This window comes from Erigeron canadensis, chromosome 7 (genome assembly GCF_010389155.1).
Source record: "Erigeron canadensis isolate Cc75 chromosome 7, C_canadensis_v1, whole genome shotgun sequence".
In the NCBI taxonomy this organism is placed as follows: domain Eukaryota; kingdom Viridiplantae; phylum Streptophyta; class Magnoliopsida; order Asterales; family Asteraceae; genus Erigeron; species Erigeron canadensis.
Genome location: NC_057767.1, coordinates 32550462 through 32572759, shown reverse-complemented (window position 1 = coordinate 32572759; position 22298 = coordinate 32550462). Strand labels below are relative to the sequence as shown.

At 34.0% G+C, this 22298-nt stretch overlaps 4 protein-coding genes across 4 annotated transcripts; 3 read left to right on the top strand and 1 right to left on the bottom strand.

Annotated features, from left to right (window-relative positions):
• Positions 1–71: 71 nt before the first annotated feature.
• Positions 72–1362, top strand: LOC122609339. The gene is made up of 2 exons (XM_043782391.1): positions 72–626; positions 859–1362. Exons 1-2 carry the CDS (start codon positions 72–74, stop codon positions 1360–1362), a joined length of 1059 nt encoding a protein of 352 aa, XP_043638326.1.
• Positions 1363–5004: 3642 nt separating this feature from the next.
• LOC122608525 (UDP-glycosyltransferase 79A2-like) lies at positions 5005–6550 on the top strand. Its single transcript, XM_043781628.1, has one exon. It carries the CDS (start codon positions 5007–5009, stop codon positions 6387–6389), a length of 1383 nt encoding a protein of 460 aa, XP_043637563.1. The 5' UTR covers positions 5005–5006; the 3' UTR covers positions 6390–6550.
• Positions 6551–7529: 979 nt separating this feature from the next.
• LOC122609338 (pentatricopeptide repeat-containing protein At3g07290, mitochondrial) lies at positions 7530–9800 on the bottom strand. Its single transcript, XM_043782390.1, has one exon. It carries the CDS (start codon positions 9798–9800, stop codon positions 7689–7691), a length of 2112 nt encoding a protein of 703 aa, XP_043638325.1. The 3' UTR covers positions 7530–7688.
• A 2473-nt stretch (positions 9801–12273) lies between these two features.
• Positions 12274–17009, top strand: LOC122607516 (FK506-binding protein 2-like). Its single transcript, XM_043780505.1, has 6 exons — positions 12274–12457; positions 12555–12604; positions 14300–14362; positions 15022–15112; positions 15868–15972; positions 16733–17009. Exons 1-6 carry the CDS (start codon positions 12289–12291, stop codon positions 16819–16821), a joined length of 567 nt encoding a protein of 188 aa, XP_043636440.1. The 5' UTR covers positions 12274–12288; the 3' UTR covers positions 16822–17009.
• The last annotated feature ends 5289 nt before the right edge of the window (positions 17010–22298 follow it).

Here is a 22298-nt window from a genome sequence, read left to right as displayed (position 1 = left end):
CATCATCATCATCCTCTAGTGACGATTACGAATCAAACGATTACAAAGTAATCAATAATGTTGTTACGCAAATGAATGTTGTTTTCAATCCCCAAGCCATAGCTGCGTGTCTTAACGTTCTCTTTGACGAAGAAGAAAACCAAAGCCAAGAAGCGTCAAGTTCTTCAAGACCCAAGTTTACTAGAAGGGTGATCCGGCGAGATCACGTGGCTGCCGCAAAGCTTTTATACGATCATTACTTTGCGCCAGAACCAACCTACCCACCTGACATGTTTCGTAGAAGGTTCCAAATGCGAAAGGAAATGTTTATGCGCATAGTGCGAGACATAAACTCCTTTGAAAGCATTGAACCGCTACCGAAACACTTTAAGTTCTTCCACAAAGGCGCGACAGATGCTACTGGTCGTCCCGGTTTCTACATTTTCCAAAAATATACTTCTGCCAAACGCCAGTTAGCGTATAGCTTTATGGTTGATGCTTTAGATGAGTACTTGCAGATGGCTCAAGATACGGGCTACCAGTGTTTAGACGCTTTCTGCAAATGTGTCATACACTTGTATCGCGACGAGTACTTGAGAAGGCCAACAGAAGCAGATATGGAATGGTTAACTGCTAAACATGTTGAGGTTCATGGCTTTACCGGGTATGCTTGGTAGCATAGATTGCATGCATTGGGGTTGGAGGAACTGTCTAGTGGCATGGCAAGGGCAGTACACCCGAGGCGACAAGGGACATCCAACAATCATGCTTGAAGCGGTTGCTTCACATGATTTGTGGATCTGGCATGCCTACTTTGGCCCTGCTAGTTCGAACAACGACATCAACGTCCCCAATGAGTAAGATTTGTTCGACAATTAGCTTCAAGACAGGGCTCCTAAAGTAGAGTTTTCGGTTAATGGGGAGCAGTTTCAAAAGGGATATTACTTAGCAGATGATATTTATCTAGAATGGGCTACTCTTGTTAAGTCATTCAAGTGCCCAATGGACCAGAAAACCACCAAGTTCAAAAGATACCAAGAAGCTGCAAGAAAGGATGTCGAGCGAGCATTTAGGGTTCTTCAAGGTCGTTGGCAGATTATTGAACAATATGTGCGACCATACAGTACCAACAAGATAAAACGGATCATGTTATGTTGTGTGATTCTCCACAACATGATCGTTGAAGATAACGGGCGCACAATTACAGAGTTTGAAAAAGAGTTGATAGCTAATACTACACTTTCAACCCATACGTGGACTGAAAGGTATTCAACACAGCTTCGTATGTACGGGGAGTTGCGCGATAAAAGGGCTCACCATCAACTCCGCAATGCTTTGATCGAACATGTTTGGAACCTCCCGGAACATGGCCATCAACGTTGATATCTAGTTTTTAATTTGCTAATAATGTCGTTTTTCATATTTTATTTAATTTCTGCTTTTTAGTATAATGTTTAATTTTATAATAAATGTAATGTGTTTGTTTTTATAATAAAATGTGTTTTATTAGTTTTGTGAAAAAGAAAAATGGAATAATAAAATAATAGATTAATAGTGGAAGAAGTGGGTAGTATAAGGAGGGGAGTGTTCTTGGGATGTTCTTAGAGAGAGAAAACTGATTAATAGTGGAATAAGTTGAGAAGAAATGGGTAAGAAGTGCCTTGTATAAGGAGTGACCTTATTTTTTCTGTCTTTCAAAAGCAAAAACCTATATTATTTGGCTTTAGGTCTTTTAGGTTTTTTTATAACAAGAAAAGTACCGATAGTAAAATTTCATATTGATCGCATCCGATTTCAATTTCAGTTTTAGTATTGGTGTATTTCAAAATTCAGTAACGAAATTATGTATAAAATATTGGACTACTGTTTGCGCAAGGAGAATAAATATATTTGTCAGAGTTATATGACGACTTTTTATGATGGTTCTTGATAATGATTATAAATAATGTTTAATTTTCTTTTTAGACACATTTTTTATTTTCATAATTAATTAAAATATCTTAATATTAATCTTAATCTTAATCTTAATATATACTAAAAGTCAACTGACCTAACCTCTATTGACTAATCATAACTTTCAATTTCTCAAAATTAATTAAATCAACACATGTCTAAATTAATTTATACTTTTTTATTTTAATCACCAATATACACTTTTAACCCAATTTATAAATAGTTAATATTTTATTGCATAATGTATATCTAATAACAAAATATAGCTAAAAGTTAATATTTTATTTTATATTATTAACTCTAATCAAATTAATTGTAATATTGTTGTTATGAGTAATTGTATAATCAGACTATAATTAAGATAATCATTATTGTTATTAGTAATTAAAATCAAATTAAATTTAGGATACAAATTTTTCTTTTATAAACTGAAACCTACAAATAAAATCACAATATACATCAGTTGGTAACAGAGCCAAAAATCATGATCAAGATGTCTCAAAAAGATGATATTATCTATGAATATCAACCTGTGTATGATAAATACAAGGATGATGAATGGTATCTTTGGTTCGGGTCTAGCGATTGTCCATATGATGAGAAGATCGAAGAAGAAAATTGCATCGCAACTCGAAAAATACCCAAAAATCCGTTTATTTTCATTTAGGTTTGCGCAGTTGCGGGAAAAGATGTAACACCCTGTCTTACCACAACACAATATTGTCCGCTTTGCCCGTAGGCTCACAGCTTTTTTTCTGGTTTCTCGAGCAAACTTCCCAGAAGGATCACCCATTTGGCATTGATGCCGCCCGAGCATGCTTAGAGTTCTCCTCTCATCCACAACCAATACGCCCAAAACACGTTGTGTTATATAAGACCAATGATGTCAGAAAGATATTCAAATGCAAAAGTGACAAACTTTGACCCAATTACGGTTCATTTGAGTGGTATTTTATCTCAAACGGGTCAACTGGATGTAAAGTTAGCAAAATGGGGAAAAGGTTATATGGGTAAAACTGGTTAAAAGTCACCTTTGAGTTAAGTTGTAATTCACGCCAAATGACATTAATGTTTAACCCATACTACAAACTATCCTGCCTCAAATTGAACATGTCTTGACCCATTACTCAACCTGTCACCCATGAAACATATAAAAAGTGTTACCTTTCGAAGCCGAATACCATATCAAGTCATGATTTGGCTGTGATACTACAAAATTACAATGTCTATTTAGTAGTCTTTACTATATACATTGCAAAAAGGTTGGCCCATATCTCAATGTAGGTATGGTCTCTTGATGTTTCAGTTATTTAATAACTCTTAGAAGTTAAAGGAATTCAAAATGTTTATCATTAATCCAACATGTATTCCATGTATAATGACACTGCAAATCTGTCTCAACAGCAACAGCAGGTTGTATTAAAGAGTAACTACAAATCTTGCACTTCCGTTTTAAGACCATGAACTTAACAACAATATGATGATAAAGATGTCATATATCCATGATCAAACATCAACACATATTCCCCTCTGTAAGGTGTCACCTGTCCGACTTTATACAATCGGATAACTAAAAGACATGCAAGATCTGCATGCTTAACAGCATGTTTCTTGACTTTTTGCAATATAATATCAACAATATGAGTAGAACCCATATTTTCACCCGTTTCATGAACCATAAAGGATATCTGTACTAAAAACGTTAGGGAGAGGCTAGAAAAGGGCACAAGATGAAGAACCATAGGTAGGTAACACTGCTATCGAACCCCCGTTAAATAAACCACTGGTGATGATATTAGAATCAATCCTTTAAGCAATACAGAAAGAGTTTATTAGTTGAGTTGACATTCATCTTTTAGCATATCATTCAAGATTTTAAGCCCATATTCCAAATTACCAGATTCAATACAGGCTTTATTTAATAGGGTGTATCTAATTAGTACATTTGGACATACATCCTTGTTCGTCATGGTTTCAGAAAACGATGATAAACTACATCTTTAACTGGATTTACTAAGGAAAAGCCGGTAGCGTTTGGGTTTATTAGCATCATCCCCTAATCTAAGAGACCATTGTGGAGTGGAGGGCTTTACTATTGACAAGGTTTTGTTTCATAATTTTTGATTCAGTAACTATGTGCCATCTAAACTCCTTCACACAAAATCTGATTTTGAACTAGTAATTTAGTATGGGGAAGGGAATATGAGGCTGTTAGGCACCTAAGTTGGATGAAAAACCTTTCACATAACTTTTTTAAACCATAAAAATCATGGGGGCCAAACATTTTTTAAAAATATTAAAATATTGGTATGTGAGGGGTTTTTCACCCAAATTGGGTGCATAACAACCTCATACTCACTTTTCTTATTTAGTATATTAAGTTTATATGGTTTATATAATAAATTTATATTATATGATTCTCACATAATCATAATCATTATTATATGTTGATGTATTCATTTTCTTCCAGCCTAGCTAAACTTTTAATTAATATATAACCAAAATTTTCTTTGAATATAATAATATATATCGCTGATTTAGCCCTATAAAGTGGATCCAACTTTATACTTTAGTCATTGGATTAAATTTAATGGTCAATATTAAAATGTGATGTTTAAATCTTGACCATTGAATTATCCAATGGTTAAAGTTGATCTAACTTTATAATGCAAAATATAGAAATACATATTCTTGACTATGATGGTTTGGAATTATGTGAGTATGCATCATCTTTTGGATTTTCAAATCTTACTATTATTATTTATAGGGCCAAATCAATCAATGATATATATTATAATAATCAAACAAAATCTTGGATATATCTTATTTGAAGTTTGTTTAAAAAAAACATGTGTGGTACACTGATGACTGATACATTCATTGTATATTCTTGTTATCTTGTTTACATCATGATTTTTGAAAGATATAATACTAGTAACATTTTGGCCCAACGATGAAATATGTTAAATTTTTAATAAACGCTTTTAAGCTTATAATTGTTAAATCATCACTAATCCTATATAATACTAATAGAATGAACCAAATCTTCGTACCTAGAGGGGGTTTGTATGGAAATGATGAGGAAAGAGCTTCATTTGGTTATGTTTCCTTTCTTAGCATTTGGTCACATTAGTCCTTTTGTGCAACTGTCCAACAAACTGTCATCTTATTCCAGTATCAAGATTTCTTTCTTGGCCGCTTCTGCCAATGTCCACAAAATTGAATCCATGCTCAACTGCACCCCGGGCCTCAAAACCATCCCTCTAACTCTGCCTCATGTCGACGGCCTTCCTAAAGGGGTAGAGAACACCTCTGAAACCTCTCCAGACACTGTTGAACTCCTTAAAGTTGCATTAGACCTTATGCAACCCCAGGTCAAGACCTTACTAACAGACCTAAAACCTGATTTCATAATCTTCGACTTTGCACAATGGTGGCTGCCAGAAATGGCATCTGAGCTCGGTATCAAAACCATCTGTTTCTCGGTTTATACAACAATTACCACAGCTTTTTTGGTAGTTCCCTCCCGCATCAGCGAAAATGCACCACAAACTTTAGAAGCAGTAAAGGGACCCCCAGCCGGATTCCCAGGTATAATCCCTATCAAGACATTTGAAGCTCAAGACTTTATGTACATGTTCAAAAGCTTCCATGGCACTCCAAGTGCATTAGACCGATTCTTGACATGTTTGAGTGGCTGCAATGCAATACTTGTCAAATCATGCACAGAAATGGAAGGACCCTACATTGATTACTTTGGTAAACAGTTCAGGAAGCCAGTTCTTCAAATTGGTCCAGTGGTTCCTGAGCCACATACTGGCGAACTAGATGACATATGGGCTAGTTGGTTGAGCCAATTCCCAGCTAAATCCGTGATATACTGTTCTTTCGGGAGTGAAAGCTTTCTTACAGATGATCAAATTAGAGAATTAGCTTTAGGGTTGGAACTCATAGGCCTTCCTTTCTTTCTGGTGTTAAATTTTCCTGCAAACCTGGAGAGCTCTGCAGAGCTGAAAAGGACATTGCCTCGTGGGTTTTTGGAAAGAGTGAAAGGTAAAGGGATTGTACACTCAGGGTGGGTGCAACAACGGCACATAATGGCACACGAAAGTGTGGGCTGCTACTTGTGCCATGCTGGTTTTAGCTCGGTAATAGAAGCTCTGGTAAGTGACTGTCAGCTGGTGATGTTGCCATTGAAGACTGATCAGTTTTTGAACTCTAAACTAGTGGGCTCAGACTGGAAAGTTGGTATTGAAGTAAATAGGAGGGACAGGGATGGGTATTTTGGAAAAGAAGATGTCTATGAAGCTGTGAAAAGTTCTATGATAGAGACTGAACAGGAACCCGCAAAATCCATAAGAGCAAATCACAAGAGATGGAAAGAGTTTCTACAAAATGATGAGATACAGAGCAAGTATATCACAGATTTGGTTGAGAATTTGCAGGCTCTTTCATAAAATAGAACATGTAACAGCATGATCGATGATTCTACCCTTTTTATTTCACATCTTTAAGACGGCCTACTAGTTAGACGTCATGTTTTATTTCATTTATGCATCTTTAAGTTGTGTATGTGGTTCTCGGCCCATGTTGCATTAGTTGTAATAACTGATCAAGTATGCTTATTTATCATTTAATGCAAACAAGTATACTTGCATTGAATTTGAATCCCATATCTAAGTTTTTGACCAAAGAGAAAACAAAAGTGTCATTTTATCTATATATGTTTCATAACATTTAAAAGCATTACTAATCTATCCACACTACATATTCACTAGTATGAATGCCAATATTATTGTAAAAATTTCCACATGTATCATGAAAAAACTGTTGTTTTCATGGAAGAAGGAAAAACCCATTTGTATTAGTGTCATAAATAATTAAAAAGTATCTTTCAAACTTAGAAACATATATGCATGAAAATATGAGTAGTAAGAAGATCAAATGTGAAGGTAATGAAAAAGAAATAATGAAATTTAGATATATTATATTGGATTATATATGTCTTAGTCTTATATTAGACTAAAACAAATTTCTAAATTACAAGTGAAATCTATATGATCAAATCACTGAATAACAAGATACAAAACAAGTATATAATGGATGAAGATCCTGTTAAATAACTTGACCTATCAATTTGGGTCTTTACCATGGATTCGGTTTGATATTTTATTAGGTTCCATTATCTCACAAAATCACAACTTGATAGGTCAAGTTGTTTTTCAACTTGAGAGAATCTACATCCGTATATAATAGATTTGGTTACTTGCAGGCGCTTTCACAAGAGAGTACTTAATAACATGATCTACGATTCTATCCTTTTTTTATTTCATTTATGCATCTAAACCCAATCACACCATGCTTATAGATTATCCTGTATAATGTATGGCTTAAATTATGCATAAAGGTCTTCTAACAAGATATCAAACTTTCAGTCCGATGTCTCTTCATAGTATCAACTACAAATAATGTAATTAGCACACACTTTTAACTTAGTCCTTTTTTGGTAAATGCAAAGACAATGTTAACTGGAATTATCTAGATATATACAATAATGAACATTTTATATCAATAAAATGACAGAAATATTGGTGCTCGAAAGAGTGCAGACATACAAGTTTTTCTACACTTCCAAATACACATCAGTGAAACCAACATTTCCATGTTAGAGAAACATTCACAATTCTACGTTTGAAGTGTGTGACGGTTAAATTTAAGTAAAAGAATATACTCACATTGGGTGGCCACCATTCCCACTAGATTACAAGTCTCCCTTGATGGTTCCGTTCTTCAACAACTCTAAGAAGCTCGAGGCATTCATCATGTTCATCAAAATCTACCAAAAACTTCATGTACGCTGGCACTCCATCTCGGTCTTCAACACAAGCTTTGCACAAAAGATCAGACATCAAACTTTGAACTTCCTGAACCTTTCCTTCCTTTTGAAAACCATGAACTAATGAACAATATGACGCAAAAGATGGCATAAGTCCATGATCAAACATCTCTTTCATCATCAGTACACACTGGTCAAATTTCCCAACCCTACACAAATGTTCCAGGATCTGAGAACACACAGAGATATCCGGAAAGTAGCCATTTTTCACCATTTCTTGAGCTAATTCATCGCCTTCATGTATTCGTCCCACTTTATACAATCCCGTTATCAAGAAATTATAAAGATCTGATTCCCCAACACCACTATCCCCAGATTTTTGAAGGAATTCAGCAGCATGAGTATAACCCATATTTTTAAACACAGTAAAAGAACCATTGTTAACACTTTTAGAGAGAATTAATCCTTCAAGTAATGCTGAAAAAGTTTCATGATTTGGTTGACACTTATCTTTTACCATATCATTCAAGATTTCAAACCCGTGTTTCAAATCACCTGATTTAACATACGTTTTAATCAGTATGGTATATGTAATTACATTTGGAGATACACCCGTATTCTTCATGGTTTGAAGAAGCTTCTCTGCTTCTTCCACTCTGCCATTTTGACAATACCCATTAATCAAAACTGTGTATGTGAACACGTTTGGGGGGCAATTACAACCCTTCATTAACTCAAAAACTTCTAAAGATCGGTTAATATCACCTGTTCGACAGAACCCATCAATCAATATAGTGTAGGTCACCACAGAAGGAGTAATGCCATGCTTCAACATCTTACCTAACATTGCATTTCCTTGACCCAATTTCATATCTTTACCAAAAGCATCAATTAGAGAGTTGAACATGTGAGGACCCGTCAAAGAAAAATTTGTTGACCGGATGATTTCATTGAGAATCATAACTGCAGTTTCTGTTTTACCATTCTTGCAGCACCCGTCAATAAGAGCAGTAAATGTGACTTCATCAGGATCTATTCCCTTCTTCATCATTAGACCCAATATTCCATTTGCTTGATCCAGTTTTCCTTCTTTGGAAAGCCAATCAATAACTGTCGTATAAGCAAATCCATCTGATTTAAGGTTAAGTCTATCCATTGACTTTAGTAACCTAAAAGCCATATCAAGTTGGCCTTCCCTGCAGAACCCATCAACCAATATGTTATAAGTTAGGGTCTCGGGCCACAAACCGTTATCAATTATCTTTCTTAATAATGCCATAGCTTTGTAAGGCTTACCAATCCTACACAATCCTCCCATAAGTTCATTGTATGTACGAATATTTGGCCTACTGTTTCTTTTTTCCATCATGGCGAGTAGGTCAAAAGCTGTGACAACCCTTCCATCTTTGCAGTAACCATTAATCAGCGCGTTAAAAGTAACTGTACCTGGAATCAATCCATTTTTCATCATCTTCCTAAACATCCCATTAGCCTCCTCAATCCTGCCTGTTTTACATAATCCATCAATCAATATTGTAAAAGTATGACCATTCGGATCATTTTGATTATTCATCATCTCATCAAGCAAACACATAGCCTTATCAATCAACCCCGCATCGCACATTGCTTTAATAAGTACACTATACGTCCGTATACTAGCCCGGCATCCAAACTCACCCATTACTTCCTTCAACCTAAACGCTTCACTTACTTTCCCTCTTTCACACAACCCATGAATCAAAACCGTAAAAGTCACTTCATTTACACCACACCCATCTCTCTCACACAAAACATCAAACTCCTGAAACGCCTCTTTCATCTCACCTCTCCTACAATACCCCAAAACCAAAGAACTACAAAAATAAACATCCAACCCAAACCCGACCTTCACAACCCTTGAAACAAACATTTCCGCTCCTCTCACAAACCCATTCTTACACAACCCATTCACCAAGTTCCTATAGTCCATCACCCCTAATTCAAACCCATCTTCCCCCATTCTTTCATAAACCGAAAACGCCTCAAAAGCCATTTGTAACTTACTTAAACACATCAATAAAGTACTATAACACGGATACCCAACACAAAATCCATACTTCCTCATCCAATTAACAACACTAATCATTCTCAAACCATCACCCACATCACCATTCACATTCAAGCAACAATCTTTAATAAAAAAGACTAAAACTTTATGCAATATACCAAACAATTTATTAACCAAAAGTAAATTCAAGAAATGTACTTTACTATCTATATCATAACAATATGTAGAATACTTACATACATATTTAAAAAAGTCCACACATAAGCTAGTATTCTGGGCATGTATGGAAATGATATGTGAAGCTGATTCAGGGCTAATGTGTGACACAAGTGATTTAAAGTGTTTATTTTGCTTCCAATTTTTGTGGGTTTTTAAAAAGTTGCAAACTTGATCATGGGTTTCTTGATTCAAGTGTTCATTTGGGTCCAATTTTTGTGTGTTTTGATCCAAATTAAGACGGTCTCCATCTTGTCTCCCCGATACCCCGACAATGGCGGGATTGGGTGTTATTGAAGTTGAAAAAATTGAAACTTGATCATGGGTTTGTTGATTTGGGGGTTTGGTAGTGAAAGGGTGGATATGGGTCAAAAATGGGTTGAGTTTGAGGGTTTGTGAGTAAAGTTTATGGAGTTTGATTTTGGAAGTCAACATGCATTTGGGTTGAAAAAGATTGAAGACATAATAAGTGAGTGGGGCATATAAGATTTGGAGATGGAGGTCGTGCGAATTTGGCGGGGATTATAGTTCTTTGGTAATGAAATCGGATGGATTTTGAATTAGGGATTGTGATGTGTAGGGGACAGGAAATTTGAGCCCGCCCGCCTAGGTGTAGTGGCGTGGCCCATTAAATTATTGAGACGCGCAAGTCGTATCTTACCTCTCCCTTTTATAACGAGAAAACTAGTTTACCAGTTACCACGGTAGTTAAATTTGCTCAACAATAAACTACATCTACAAAATCTGCGAGTTCATTCTCATGTAAGTATGTAACTTCATATGAATCATTGTGGGATGGCAAACTTACAAGTTACAAGTTAACGTGACCGCTCTACATCTCTAAATGTCTCCATTAAAAATGATAGCCACTTTTTTTTGAAAAGTGAATTTCGGTGGAAAATTCATGTCGTGATTCGACAGGGGGTTTAGCATACGTTGTTTTAACTTGGTCCATGCTACAAAGTTCCCTCGAAATATAAATGTCTATTTCAATAATTGAGTAATCCACAACTATTAAATTTGTACGTCTAGATATAAATACTTACAAATAAAATTACTATAATGACCATCAGGTATTTACCAACTTACCACATAATCATGTTAGCAAGAAATATTACCAGTAATAATCAATTAAATGATGTTACGTTATTCATGGCATGAATTAGAGTGGAAGGAAGAAAGACATCAAAGGCTAGAAAGATGGAATCTTGATTAAGTGATGTTACGGTTTTTTTAGTGGACTGCATATATATATATGTACTAAGTTTCTTCTCTTCCCTCAAAATAAATACTCGTAAGTTATTTTCCATGTAGGTATGAAATCTATACCTCTCATATTGTGCTCTTACATCATATTACACTCAATCGTTTTCAACATCATTTTTCCTTTAACATTTCTTGTACACCACTATAAAGGGCATCGTGTTTTTGCCTCTCTTATATGTAACATGAATCAAAACCATCATCAGATTTTTTAATTCATAATCATGTGTACTTTGGAAAACAAAAAACTTATGGATACCATTTGTTGAACTACGAACTATATATGAAGAATGCGAGTTTATTATCCATGTAAATCATCGTGGGAACTAGAAACAAACTTATAGGTTAAGTTAACACCAATTTATTACATGTTTAAATTAGATTTGTCAGTCACATAATTGAGTAAACCAAAGTAGTTAATATTTGTAGGTAAACACATTGATTCGAATTTTCCCCCTATTCAATCTGATTTTTCAAAAATCCCGACTCTCCATTGATGATCTAATCTCAATTTTCGAGTTTCGTAACCTTGCCCTAAACAAGAAATACCTTAATTTTATTTATTTTTCTTGAAAGCGTTTTTTTTTTTTTTTAAAGTGAATTTCGTTGAAAACTTCGTGTCGCGATTCGACAGCGAGAGGTCTAGCATACGTTGTCTTAACCGAATCTGCGCTAGAGAGTTCTCTCGAAGTAGAAATGTTTATTTCAAATACCCGATGGGGGAAAACCCCCAATTAGGCTATTAATCTGCCCGAAAGCACGACGATTAATAGGGGTAAACTCTGTCCTTCATACTTGAACCTCGGTATATCCAAGTTAAGCCCCTCATAAACAGATTTAATTCCTATTTAGTGCTAAAAGTTTGAATATAAAAACTCATACAATGGGGATGGTCATTCGAGCTAAAACTCAAGGAGTTCTTGAAAGCGTTTTAATTATCAAAAGATCTAAACTGGAGGGACTTTTAAGACACAATTTTCATACGTATGATGACATGGCAACACATGATTGGATGATCCGCGTCACCAGATTTCCAATGACACTTTTGGTAAATTCACATAAACACACACGGGATCTCTTTCACTCGAGACATCATCAATTCCTGAACAACTCTACAATGAAGAAATACTGTCTGTTAATTCTTCTAATTACCGCAACAATCGGTAAACACTTTTAAATAAATTTACCTTATCAATTTTTACGTCATATATTTACCAGCACTTGATCTTATTTTTATTTATCTATTATGAAATCCAACAGTTTCAGCTAAGAAGGCAAGTGGTGTTACTGAATTACAGATTGGCGTTAAGGTAACTTATTTATTTATATAGTTTATTTATCATTTTTTGTTATATAACAATTTTTTTTCCATAATTGTATCCAACTTGTCACTGTTTTGCTATAGTCTGTATTCAACTTTTAAATTGTTAATTTATTATTGTATGTATCTGGTGACCTCTTTATTTGGCGATTGATTGATGTGTTTTATGATGACGTCATCAGGACTGATGTAACGTAACTGGTTTATTAGCTATAAGTCGTCAGATAATATATGCGTGGTTCGAGCTCTGCAACACTGATGAATTGGATGTCACTGTGACTGTGGTGTCTTGAATGCTAACTACTAACCACTAACTAATAAGTCGCTGTTCAAATATATATATATATATATTTATATTTGGGGATGGGAATACAAGGCTGTTAGGTACCTAGGCTTAGGTGTGGGACACTCACATATTGTTTTTTTAAAATTCAACAAATATTAAAGAATTAGTATGTGAGGGACAACCTTATATTCACTTTTCCATATATATATATAATATACATATATATAACAGTCTCATACTCACTTTTCTCATATATATATATATACACACACACGAGCATAGTGCCTGCGCGTTGCGGCGATGAAATGGTGGGGGTAATAGGTTATAAGAGCTGATAAGTGAGTGTGATAGCCAAATGCTTTAGCCGTACGGGCTCCGCCTTCGGATTTAAAAATTCATCAAAAGTATATCAAATGACCTCTCTAATGAAAGAGCATGAAATTTTAAGAACACGCATACAGTTTTTATAATTTATCGGTATACTTTTTGAGATAAAAGATTTTGAATGAATTAGAGGAATAAAATGATTTATGGAGGAGATAGAATATAATGAATGGTTGAATTTGAGGAGAGAGAAAAATGAGTGGTTTAAATTTAAGGGTAATTTAGGTAGTTCAAATCATCTTTTCTTTAAAAAAATGGCAAAATGCTTTATAAGATAATAATATAGATTTATATATGGGAAAAACAAATACAGTATGCTGCTAGAAGCATATATCCTCCTTCATTCCCCCTCACAATCTTCCTCCCCCCCCCCCCCCCCCCCCCTGAAAATCACATGTGTAAATACAAAATCATTCCCCTCACAAAATCATGGAAGCATCCTAGCAGCATATTTGTTATCCCATTTATATGTATGCATAATCAAATATACATACAAATATACAGTAGATGATTTGAAAGTTGGAGACGCACGATATAATACACTTTGGATATATAAACCAGTTAGGCGCACCTGAGTTAAAAAATGGTTCACGATCCCCAGGTAACCTATTTGGTACATCAATATGTGTATGTATCCAAGATTTAAGGATTCAATACATACAGAAGGGGATTGGATATTAGTAACAAAATCAGTCAGTGGACTAACTGTTTGGCGTCGTCTAGCAGCTTTCGATTTTTTGTTTAAGTTGAACGTATTTGGCGAATGATGCAGAGTGGTGTAAGTTGAGATTGGTTTATGATACATGTAGGTGTTATGTTTGCGATTTCAGATGGGTTGCTGATAACTTTCATTTCAAGCTGTTGATATTTTTGTATTTTTTTATGCTCATAATTGCTTGATGTATTATGACTTAAATATGCTTGTTTGATACTTTTAGTTCCATGTGGATAGTATAGACTCGTTTGACTTTCTTTCATCTGTCCTGATGCTTTATGATGTTTGTGTCGTTGCAGCACAAGCCAGCATCTTGTGAAATCCAAGCACACAAAGGTGACAGGATTAAAGTTCATTACAGGGTGAGAAGATATACAACTTTTTTCTGTTTTTGTAAAGTCATTTATTATCTTGTCAATGTGTTGCTGCCACAATAGTTTTGTAGCAAAGAATGAATGATTGGATATATTTGCGAGCAAAATGCAAGATGTACATGTCATCTGTTGTATTTTTTTTTTTTACATTTTTATGTGTTATTTCTACAACATTAACTGTTTACCCTACCTAATATGGTGGGATATGTGCTGTTAAATCACCTCGGCATGATCCGCATGAAGAAGTATTTTGTACGTGTAGGAGTTGCTTAAAATTTGGTTGCACTAGCTTTAAAGAACAGTTGCTAAAGTTCTATTAGCCATTACTCTTAAGTCTTAATGCTTTTTCTAGCTGTTTAATATATGCAAGAAGCTTGAGTTGTGATCATATTTTTTATAGTTAAACTCCATCTGAATGAAAATGGTATAAGAAGCAGTCTTCGTTTCATGTATGGAGGGCCTAGTCTCATTTTGTCGCTAGTTGAAAATTTTATTGTTAAATATGTTTGATAGGAGAACATGTACTGTATTATATGATTGCATAGTATGATGGTGATATGGTAATAACGGTGAAAATCTCTTGAATTTATGTTCTTTTTTTGGCTGATATTATTTCTGTTAGTTGACATCGATTTCCTATTTTGCAGGGAAAACTTACTGATGGAACTGTTTTCGATTCTAGCTTTGAGAGGGGAGACCCAATTGAATTCGAGCTTGGTAGTGGTCAGGTGATTAAAGGTATGATAGAATTGCTTTCTATTTCTTATATTTGCTCTTGTACTCATCCTTCAATCTTAAGTGAAATTTCTAAAAATGGGGTCGATTATGAACAAAGCCCGTATCTGTAGCATACAACACTGTTATTAGTTATCTCTTTCAAGCTCCCGAGCTAGAATACATATGATGATAATTGGTCAGGAATCAGGATTCTAACCCCGGCAATAAGCTTGATATTTTCCAGTTTTGAACTAAGGACTGAAATGTAGACCATGTATCATGCTCTTGGATACTTAGTTATTGATATTGCTTATGATGCTACTTTGTCACTGGTCAATAATAAGCAAGCATATAAAGTAGTTAACTGCAACCAAAAAATACTCTGAACTTGGTCAATGACGATAGCAACTTTCGATAAGAAAGTTCATTGACATTAAAGTCAATACTTAACAAAATCATCTGAAATTTCAGGAGAATGTTAAAATTAATATGAGTTTTAAGTATTAAAATATAGGTCAGAGTAATTATTTGTACTTATATGTTGTGCAATGAAGGTGAAAAAAAGGGTATTTTGTTGTTTGTATATAATGATCATCTATTTCTTATGTGGTAACTCAAAATTTCTATTTCTTCAATTACTCTGATCATCTATTGCTTATGTGGTAACAGAAATTTCTATTTCTTCAATTACTCTATCTCTAGACTTGTAAAGGTTTCAGGATTCCATTCATGGATTACAATACATTTACATTTGGTTAACGAAATTACCGTTCCAGGTTGGGACCAAGGACTACTAGGAATGTGCGTTGGGGAGAAGCGTAAGTTGAAGATACCTTCAAAGATGGGTTATGGAGATCAGGGCTCACCACCTACTATTCCAGGTAAATGAATGTTTGCTCATTTAATCTTTGTGTTTTTTGTCTATGGTGGACCATCTAATGCTTATAACAATTAATATTATGTGTTTTTTTGTTTAGTTACTCATAAATAAGTAGGTCTTAATTCAAGAATATAGGAGAAACAAAGATGTACGACATAACATGCTTTCACTTAAACCTCATACATTGGCAGAAATCAAGAGCAATGTGGATTGTAATTATATGTAAAGCCAGCCAATGTAGGTCAGTATGTACCTGGACTCAGGCAGGGATACCGGGATTTCAAGTCTAATTATAACTTCTTGTAATTGCCAATATGGCTACTTGGGTTTGTCAAAGTATTCCTGATGCATGAGTTTAAGTTGCATCAATGGGAAATATCAGTGGATTACCTAGGTGATTAACAAGCAGATAAGTGCATCCCATGGTTCGGGGGGAGGCTGTTGCCAGTCTGTACCCACTCCTGTTTGAGTCACATATAATTAACCATTCTTCAAATAGACTCCAGATTTTATCTAAAAGTGAAAAAACAAAGGCTATCATACTCATTTCATGAAATTCGGCACTAATGAATTGAAAATGATACTGTGTGGACCTGTTTGTCATTGTTTATACTTGGGCGGCCTATGCCTACATTATTTTGTACCACGGGTTAGTTGGCTATTTAAAGTCAAAGTTCATAGATCGATGGTTAGTTGTCATTTGTGTCCTACCTGTACGATTACCAGATAAGACGCTAACTACCTATGTTAAATTTATACAGGCGGGGCCACACTTATCTTTGATACAGAGCTTGTTGCGGTCAATGGCAAAGGATCAGGTGCAGGAGACACCGATAACAGTGAGCTATGATGAGAAGAAACCTAATCATAATACTTTCTGCTTGTTTGGATAACCGATAATGGTAGATAATTCTTAGATTTGATATTTCAATTTTATATGTTAAACTTCCCTCAACATTTCTAGTATCTTCTGAGATTGTACACCTTTCTTTTGAAGACATTTAGAGCGAATTGACACATTATCTCACTTGTGGTTTACTATTGTGTTCCTGTTGTCTCATACCCGCCACACCACTGCATTGAATATGTTAGAAGTTTAGAACTCTGCAATAATAGCATGAAAGGTATTTTGCTGGTGACAACACTAGCATACTGAGTTATAATAATATTGTTATTAATATGCAATGATCTAGATGGTACCAAGTGGGCGATCCGTGGATGTTTGGGAGGTGTGGAGCTCCCTAAGAAAGCAAACAAAGTTATGTGAGTTCAATGATTTAGACGAGACTTGCAATGTTATGCTTTTCGTGATAGTCTTGCCATGTTAGGAAAGATCAACTCTCCCAAATGTGCGCGATACTACTGACGATTTGTTTCTAATAATGGGCGCCTGCAAAGTATTATTTTGATCTAAGGTTCATTGTTTCGGTTTTGTTGTCATGCTACAAGTATGAAGTGCCTGTGTGCTGTTTCCTTCTCTAGTGACCAAATATTTCCAATTCACAGAAATGGGCAGTCATTTCATGACACCCTTTCAGTGATCGGATTATTTCCTGCATTCCAAATCTAAGTTTCAGGAGACAAGCACTTGTAAACCACTCTTAATTTTAAACATCTTATTTAATAGTATAAGTTATAAGCCAGAAGTGATTAGCATTTTTCATACACATTTACATATATGTATTTGATTCATTTACTACAACAAGTTACTTATAAAGCTTTTTGAGGTTTTTATTTTTGAATGTTTTAAAAATTCAGATTTTGAGAGAATCATATTACTTTTTATATATTTACATTGTATTGCCCTGGGTAACTTTCCGGTAACAAGTTAAAAATAAGAACAGTGATAACAGTTTATCACCATTGGATGAAAAAATTTATTGGTCAAGATGAATGAAGGCATTTTTGAAATATTATTTAGAATTAATGGTGAATATGTCTTTTTACCTGTATTGTAAAGGACATGATAGTAAATAAAAATTAAAAAAAAAAATAAAAATGCATGCGACATGTAGACGACGTTCATGGCAGTTTTTAGATAAGCAAAAGAAGTTACACAATCAACATGTAACTTCACGTTCAATATTTGTTGTAAACTAAAAGTTGGATGATATTATTTATATAAAACACAGTAGTAAACTTATTATATATACATGATAAATTTACTCTAACATTATAATTGTATAATAATATAACTACTAGATTTTAGACCCGTGTCAAATACACGAATTTTACAACATCATTAATATTAGAGTTGTACTTAAAAAGTAATTGATTGATCTTAAATCATATTAAGGCTATCAGAGTTTGTTTTATACAAACTATTTCAGATAAGCAATATCTTAACTTTAACTACACAATTGACTGGGTTTTCATTGATGTCTCGAAAAACTAATTTTATTTTCTATAGCCATGGTTGTTAAGAACAATAAAAGTAGCAACTGGTACGTGGAATTTCAATGATTTTGTGTGTTGTGAATTCATTTGTAGGGTTCAATTTATATAAGAGGAATATGTATCCTAAATATAGTTTGATTCACTTTATTAATAACAACAATTATTATCATAATTATAGTATGATTACAAATACTAATAAAAAACTTTATTTTGCTATTAGATAGATATTATGTAATAAAGTATTAATTATAGTTTAATTCAAATTATTAATAATATAAATGATTATCCTAATTATAGTGTAAATTAGGATAATCATTTTTATTAGTATCTATACCAATCTTAGTGTAAAAACTAAAAAGTGTAAATTATATATATATTTTTTTATAAAGTGAGTTTTGATTCAGACGTGTTGGAGGCAATTTTAACCAGAGATTTTCTAGACCTCCAACCCCCTACTCATGGAAAATTCCTTTGAGATGTGAATCCCAAGACTCGAACCTGAGACCTTGGGTAAATTCATCCCCGAGGCCCACATAGTAGATTTAGAAAATACCCCTGACCACATAGTATAAATTAATTTAGACTAATTTAATTAATTCTCAGAGAGTTGTAATTAATGAAGGTCCATATATATAAATATAAATATCTAAATATATATAATTTATCTAGAATTTACTATATAATTAATCTAGATCTAGATGGGGTTCTTAAGGTCGACATTATTTTTTAAACTAACAAAAAATAAGTATTGTAATTATCTAGAGTTATAGCTATTGTAGTTATCTAGAGCCTTTCTTTGGTCGACAACATAGCTTAATTTTAGTTAAATTGAATTAAATCACATGTTTAATTTAATAACTTAGCTAAATTGAGAATTTTGATTGGTCAATTGAAGTTTATTCAGTTGCCTTTTAGTATATATAAAGATAAAGATTGTGTATCTTTAATAACTTAGCTAAATTGAGAATTTTGATTGGTCAATTGAAGTTTATTCAGTTGCCTTTTGGTATATATAAAGATTGTGTATCTTTTTTGGAATCATTGGTATTTGGTAAACGAAGAGAAAATGCATTCAGATAATAAAAAGGAAGACAACCCCTGAACCCCATAAACAACCCAATACATAAGTACATAACTCACATATTGAATTTGAACTTTGAATTTCATGGCATGTGATTTCCAAATTCAAAATGCATCCTCGTTTATATAGTTAATGAAGTAAAAAGTGCATCCTGCTTTGAGTTCTACATCCAGTTGTTTTAAGATGATTTGTGCATCCAATTCGGGTTATGCATCCACATTTAAAAGTTGTCGAGCCTCTTTATATAAGATATTTGTGCATCCATTTATAAAAGTTATGCATCCATTTATATACGTAAAATCCTTTTCAATAATTTCAATAGTACCAAAAATGATATCAACACAAAGGACATTGATCAAAAAGTAAACATCAAAACCACAATATAAAAAACAACGGATATACTTTAATATTATAAAAAGGAATTTATAAAAACATAAATGTGAAATTGTTACTGGATTTGATAAAATGTGGAACATGTATTAGTATATACTCGTAACAATTTATAAATGAGATGAAAGACATTCTAATTTCAATTTAAATTAAAAGGGGTAGTTAATTTTATGGATTCAAAAACTGCTTGAAAAAGAATATAAATTATATGTATTTTGCAATTGTCTAAATTAACTTTTTTATATTTGATGATTTGGAATTCTCCTACTTGTTCTTACTTTTTCTTATTTTTATATTATTCTCATTTGATGACCCCTATATCACCCTTATCTTATAAGATAGTTATATTATTCTCTTTAAACATCTCCCTATCTTGATGCCGGCATGAATGCATCTTGACTGCCACACCGGGTTTCTCTTTCAAAATATGTCCAAGAACTAACCATTCCTTATCACACTCTCATCAGTCATCACCACCTCATCCACAATTAATACTATAAAACTTTACACACATGACACATGCACAGTCTCTTTTCATCTTAAATAAAAGATAGTAAAATGATTAATCAACTTAATTCATGTGCCTAAAAATCAATCTAAAATCTTAGAATTTAACATGTGGATTCTACTAATTCTCTAAACTAATCTTGCCCCCGGATTTTTCCACATGTCATCATCTTATGATTAGCTTGATTTTTAGACATACAGGTTAGGTTGATTTATCTTTATCCATAAAAATAATAACAAATCATACACACATACCAGTACTTGCCAATGGGCCCCACTAAATGCTCGTTTACCCTTCTCAAAATATGACACCAAACGATGATGGACAAGACAAGTCTCTCCCAATGGATTCATATAATGACGAGAATAATGAGCGGAATGGCAAAATGGACAAGGAATGGTCTTACATAAAGTATCTATACTATTCGGAGTTTTTATCACTATCACCGGTCTCCGCTGTCATCACTAGTCGTTGCATTACATGCGTACCCTCTAATAACAATACAAAAATAGGTATTGCACGCAATATTGAACTTCGATACACATATGAGACTCAACATATACATATTATAAATTTCAAGAGCAAATGATTTGTTTTTTTTACTAATTCATCACACTGCCGAATATTTCTTCTCAAAATAAATTGGTATGAAAAAAAGCTCTTAAACTAAAGAATATTCTTTTATGTTTCCGTAAAAAGGTTAAAATTAACCCGGCCCATCAAAGCGTGACACGAAGGCTGAGCCCTTAGATTGACTTATCATGTACTTTTTACTTTCACAGAATCTCAAGAGGAGTCATTAAGACCGTCCGGAGTAGCCCGTTAGTTTTCGAAATTACCAAAAGGAACGCCCCCTGAACGCCTGACATCGGTCCCGGGGGGGCGTTCCTTAGGCGTTCCACACGTTAGAAAGTGAAGCCTTCGGATTTTAAACGGGCTCTTTTATTTGTTTTTTTCCTCCTTTTCACCTTCCCAATGCCACCATTAAGGGTTTTTCTTTTTTTTTAAACTCTAACATAAACAATATATATACATACACATACCACTATCAAACCAATTCTCATTTTATCTCCAAAAACTTCTTATTTCTTTCATTCTTCTTCTAATATTTATACACTTATACAACAAATGGCTAGACCTTGGACAGCAGATGAGACTATGAATTTAGCGAGAGCTTGGCTTGACGTAGCCGAAGATCCAAATGTAGAGGCTTTCCAACAACAAAAAACTTTTTGGAGCCGTGTAAGGGAGGTATTTATTAATCTCCAAAATCATCAAGGCGAGCAAAGGAGCCTTGAGTGTGCAAGGAAAATGGCGGAAGATGCGCCACTCTATTCACGAGTTCGAGCACATCTATGCTCGTTTGCACAATGAAGAAAATCCGAGGCGTGCCGAACTTGCTTTAGAGGAGTATCGTATGACGCATCCTGATTTTCTCTACCTCCCGGAGTGGCGCTTGCTACGAGCTAGTGCAAGATTTATGATGTGATTTTATCGAATATGTTTTAGTTTCATATCTATCTATGTTATTCGGTTTTACGTTTTATGTGTCTTTAAAATAAATGTATGTTTTATGTGTGTTTAATCTATGTTTAATGTTTAAAATAAAATAAATGTGTGTTTAATGTATGTTTAATGTTTTATTTGTTTTTATTTGATTAAGTATATCACCAATTAAACACCAAAAAAATTAAAACATTACATTTATTTTAAAAACACAACACACGAAATTAAAACATTACTCAACACAAATACATTAAATAAAAATTAAACATTAAGAGAGAGTGGCGGGTAACGCCAACCATAAAGGGAATCGGTTGAGGAAATGTTACTGTCACCGTCATTACGGCGCTGGTACTCGTAGTGATATTGCTCTTCCGATTGGAAATCGTTCACGTACTCTTCACCAGGATCAGTCTCGTATCCTTCGGGCCTTCCGTCATTGTGAATG

Excerpts from the sequence above, each read along its gene's own strand:
- LOC122609338 (XM_043782390.1), bottom strand. The coding sequence starts at position 9,800 with ATGGCTTTTGAGGCGTTTTCGGTTTATGAAAGAATGGGGGAAGATGGG.
- LOC122609339 (XM_043782391.1), top strand. The coding sequence starts at position 72 with ATGAATGTTGTTTTCAATCCCCAAGCCATAGCTGCGTGTCTTAACGTT. Across the intron at positions 627-858 it reads TAACTGCTAAACATGTTGAG|CTTCAAGACAGGGCTCCTAA; the intron begins GTTCATGGCTTT and ends TTCGACAATTAG.
- LOC122607516 (XM_043780505.1), top strand. The coding sequence starts at position 12,289 with ATGGCAACACATGATTGGATGATCCGCGTCACCAGATTTCCAATGACA. Across the intron at positions 14,363-15,021 it reads GGATTAAAGTTCATTACAGG|GGAAAACTTACTGATGGAAC; the intron begins GTGAGAAGATAT and ends CCTATTTTGCAG. Across the intron at positions 15,973-16,732 it reads CTCACCACCTACTATTCCAG|GCGGGGCCACACTTATCTTT; the intron begins GTAAATGAATGT and ends AAATTTATACAG.
- LOC122608525 (XM_043781628.1), top strand. The coding sequence starts at position 5,007 with ATGATGAGGAAAGAGCTTCATTTGGTTATGTTTCCTTTCTTAGCATTT.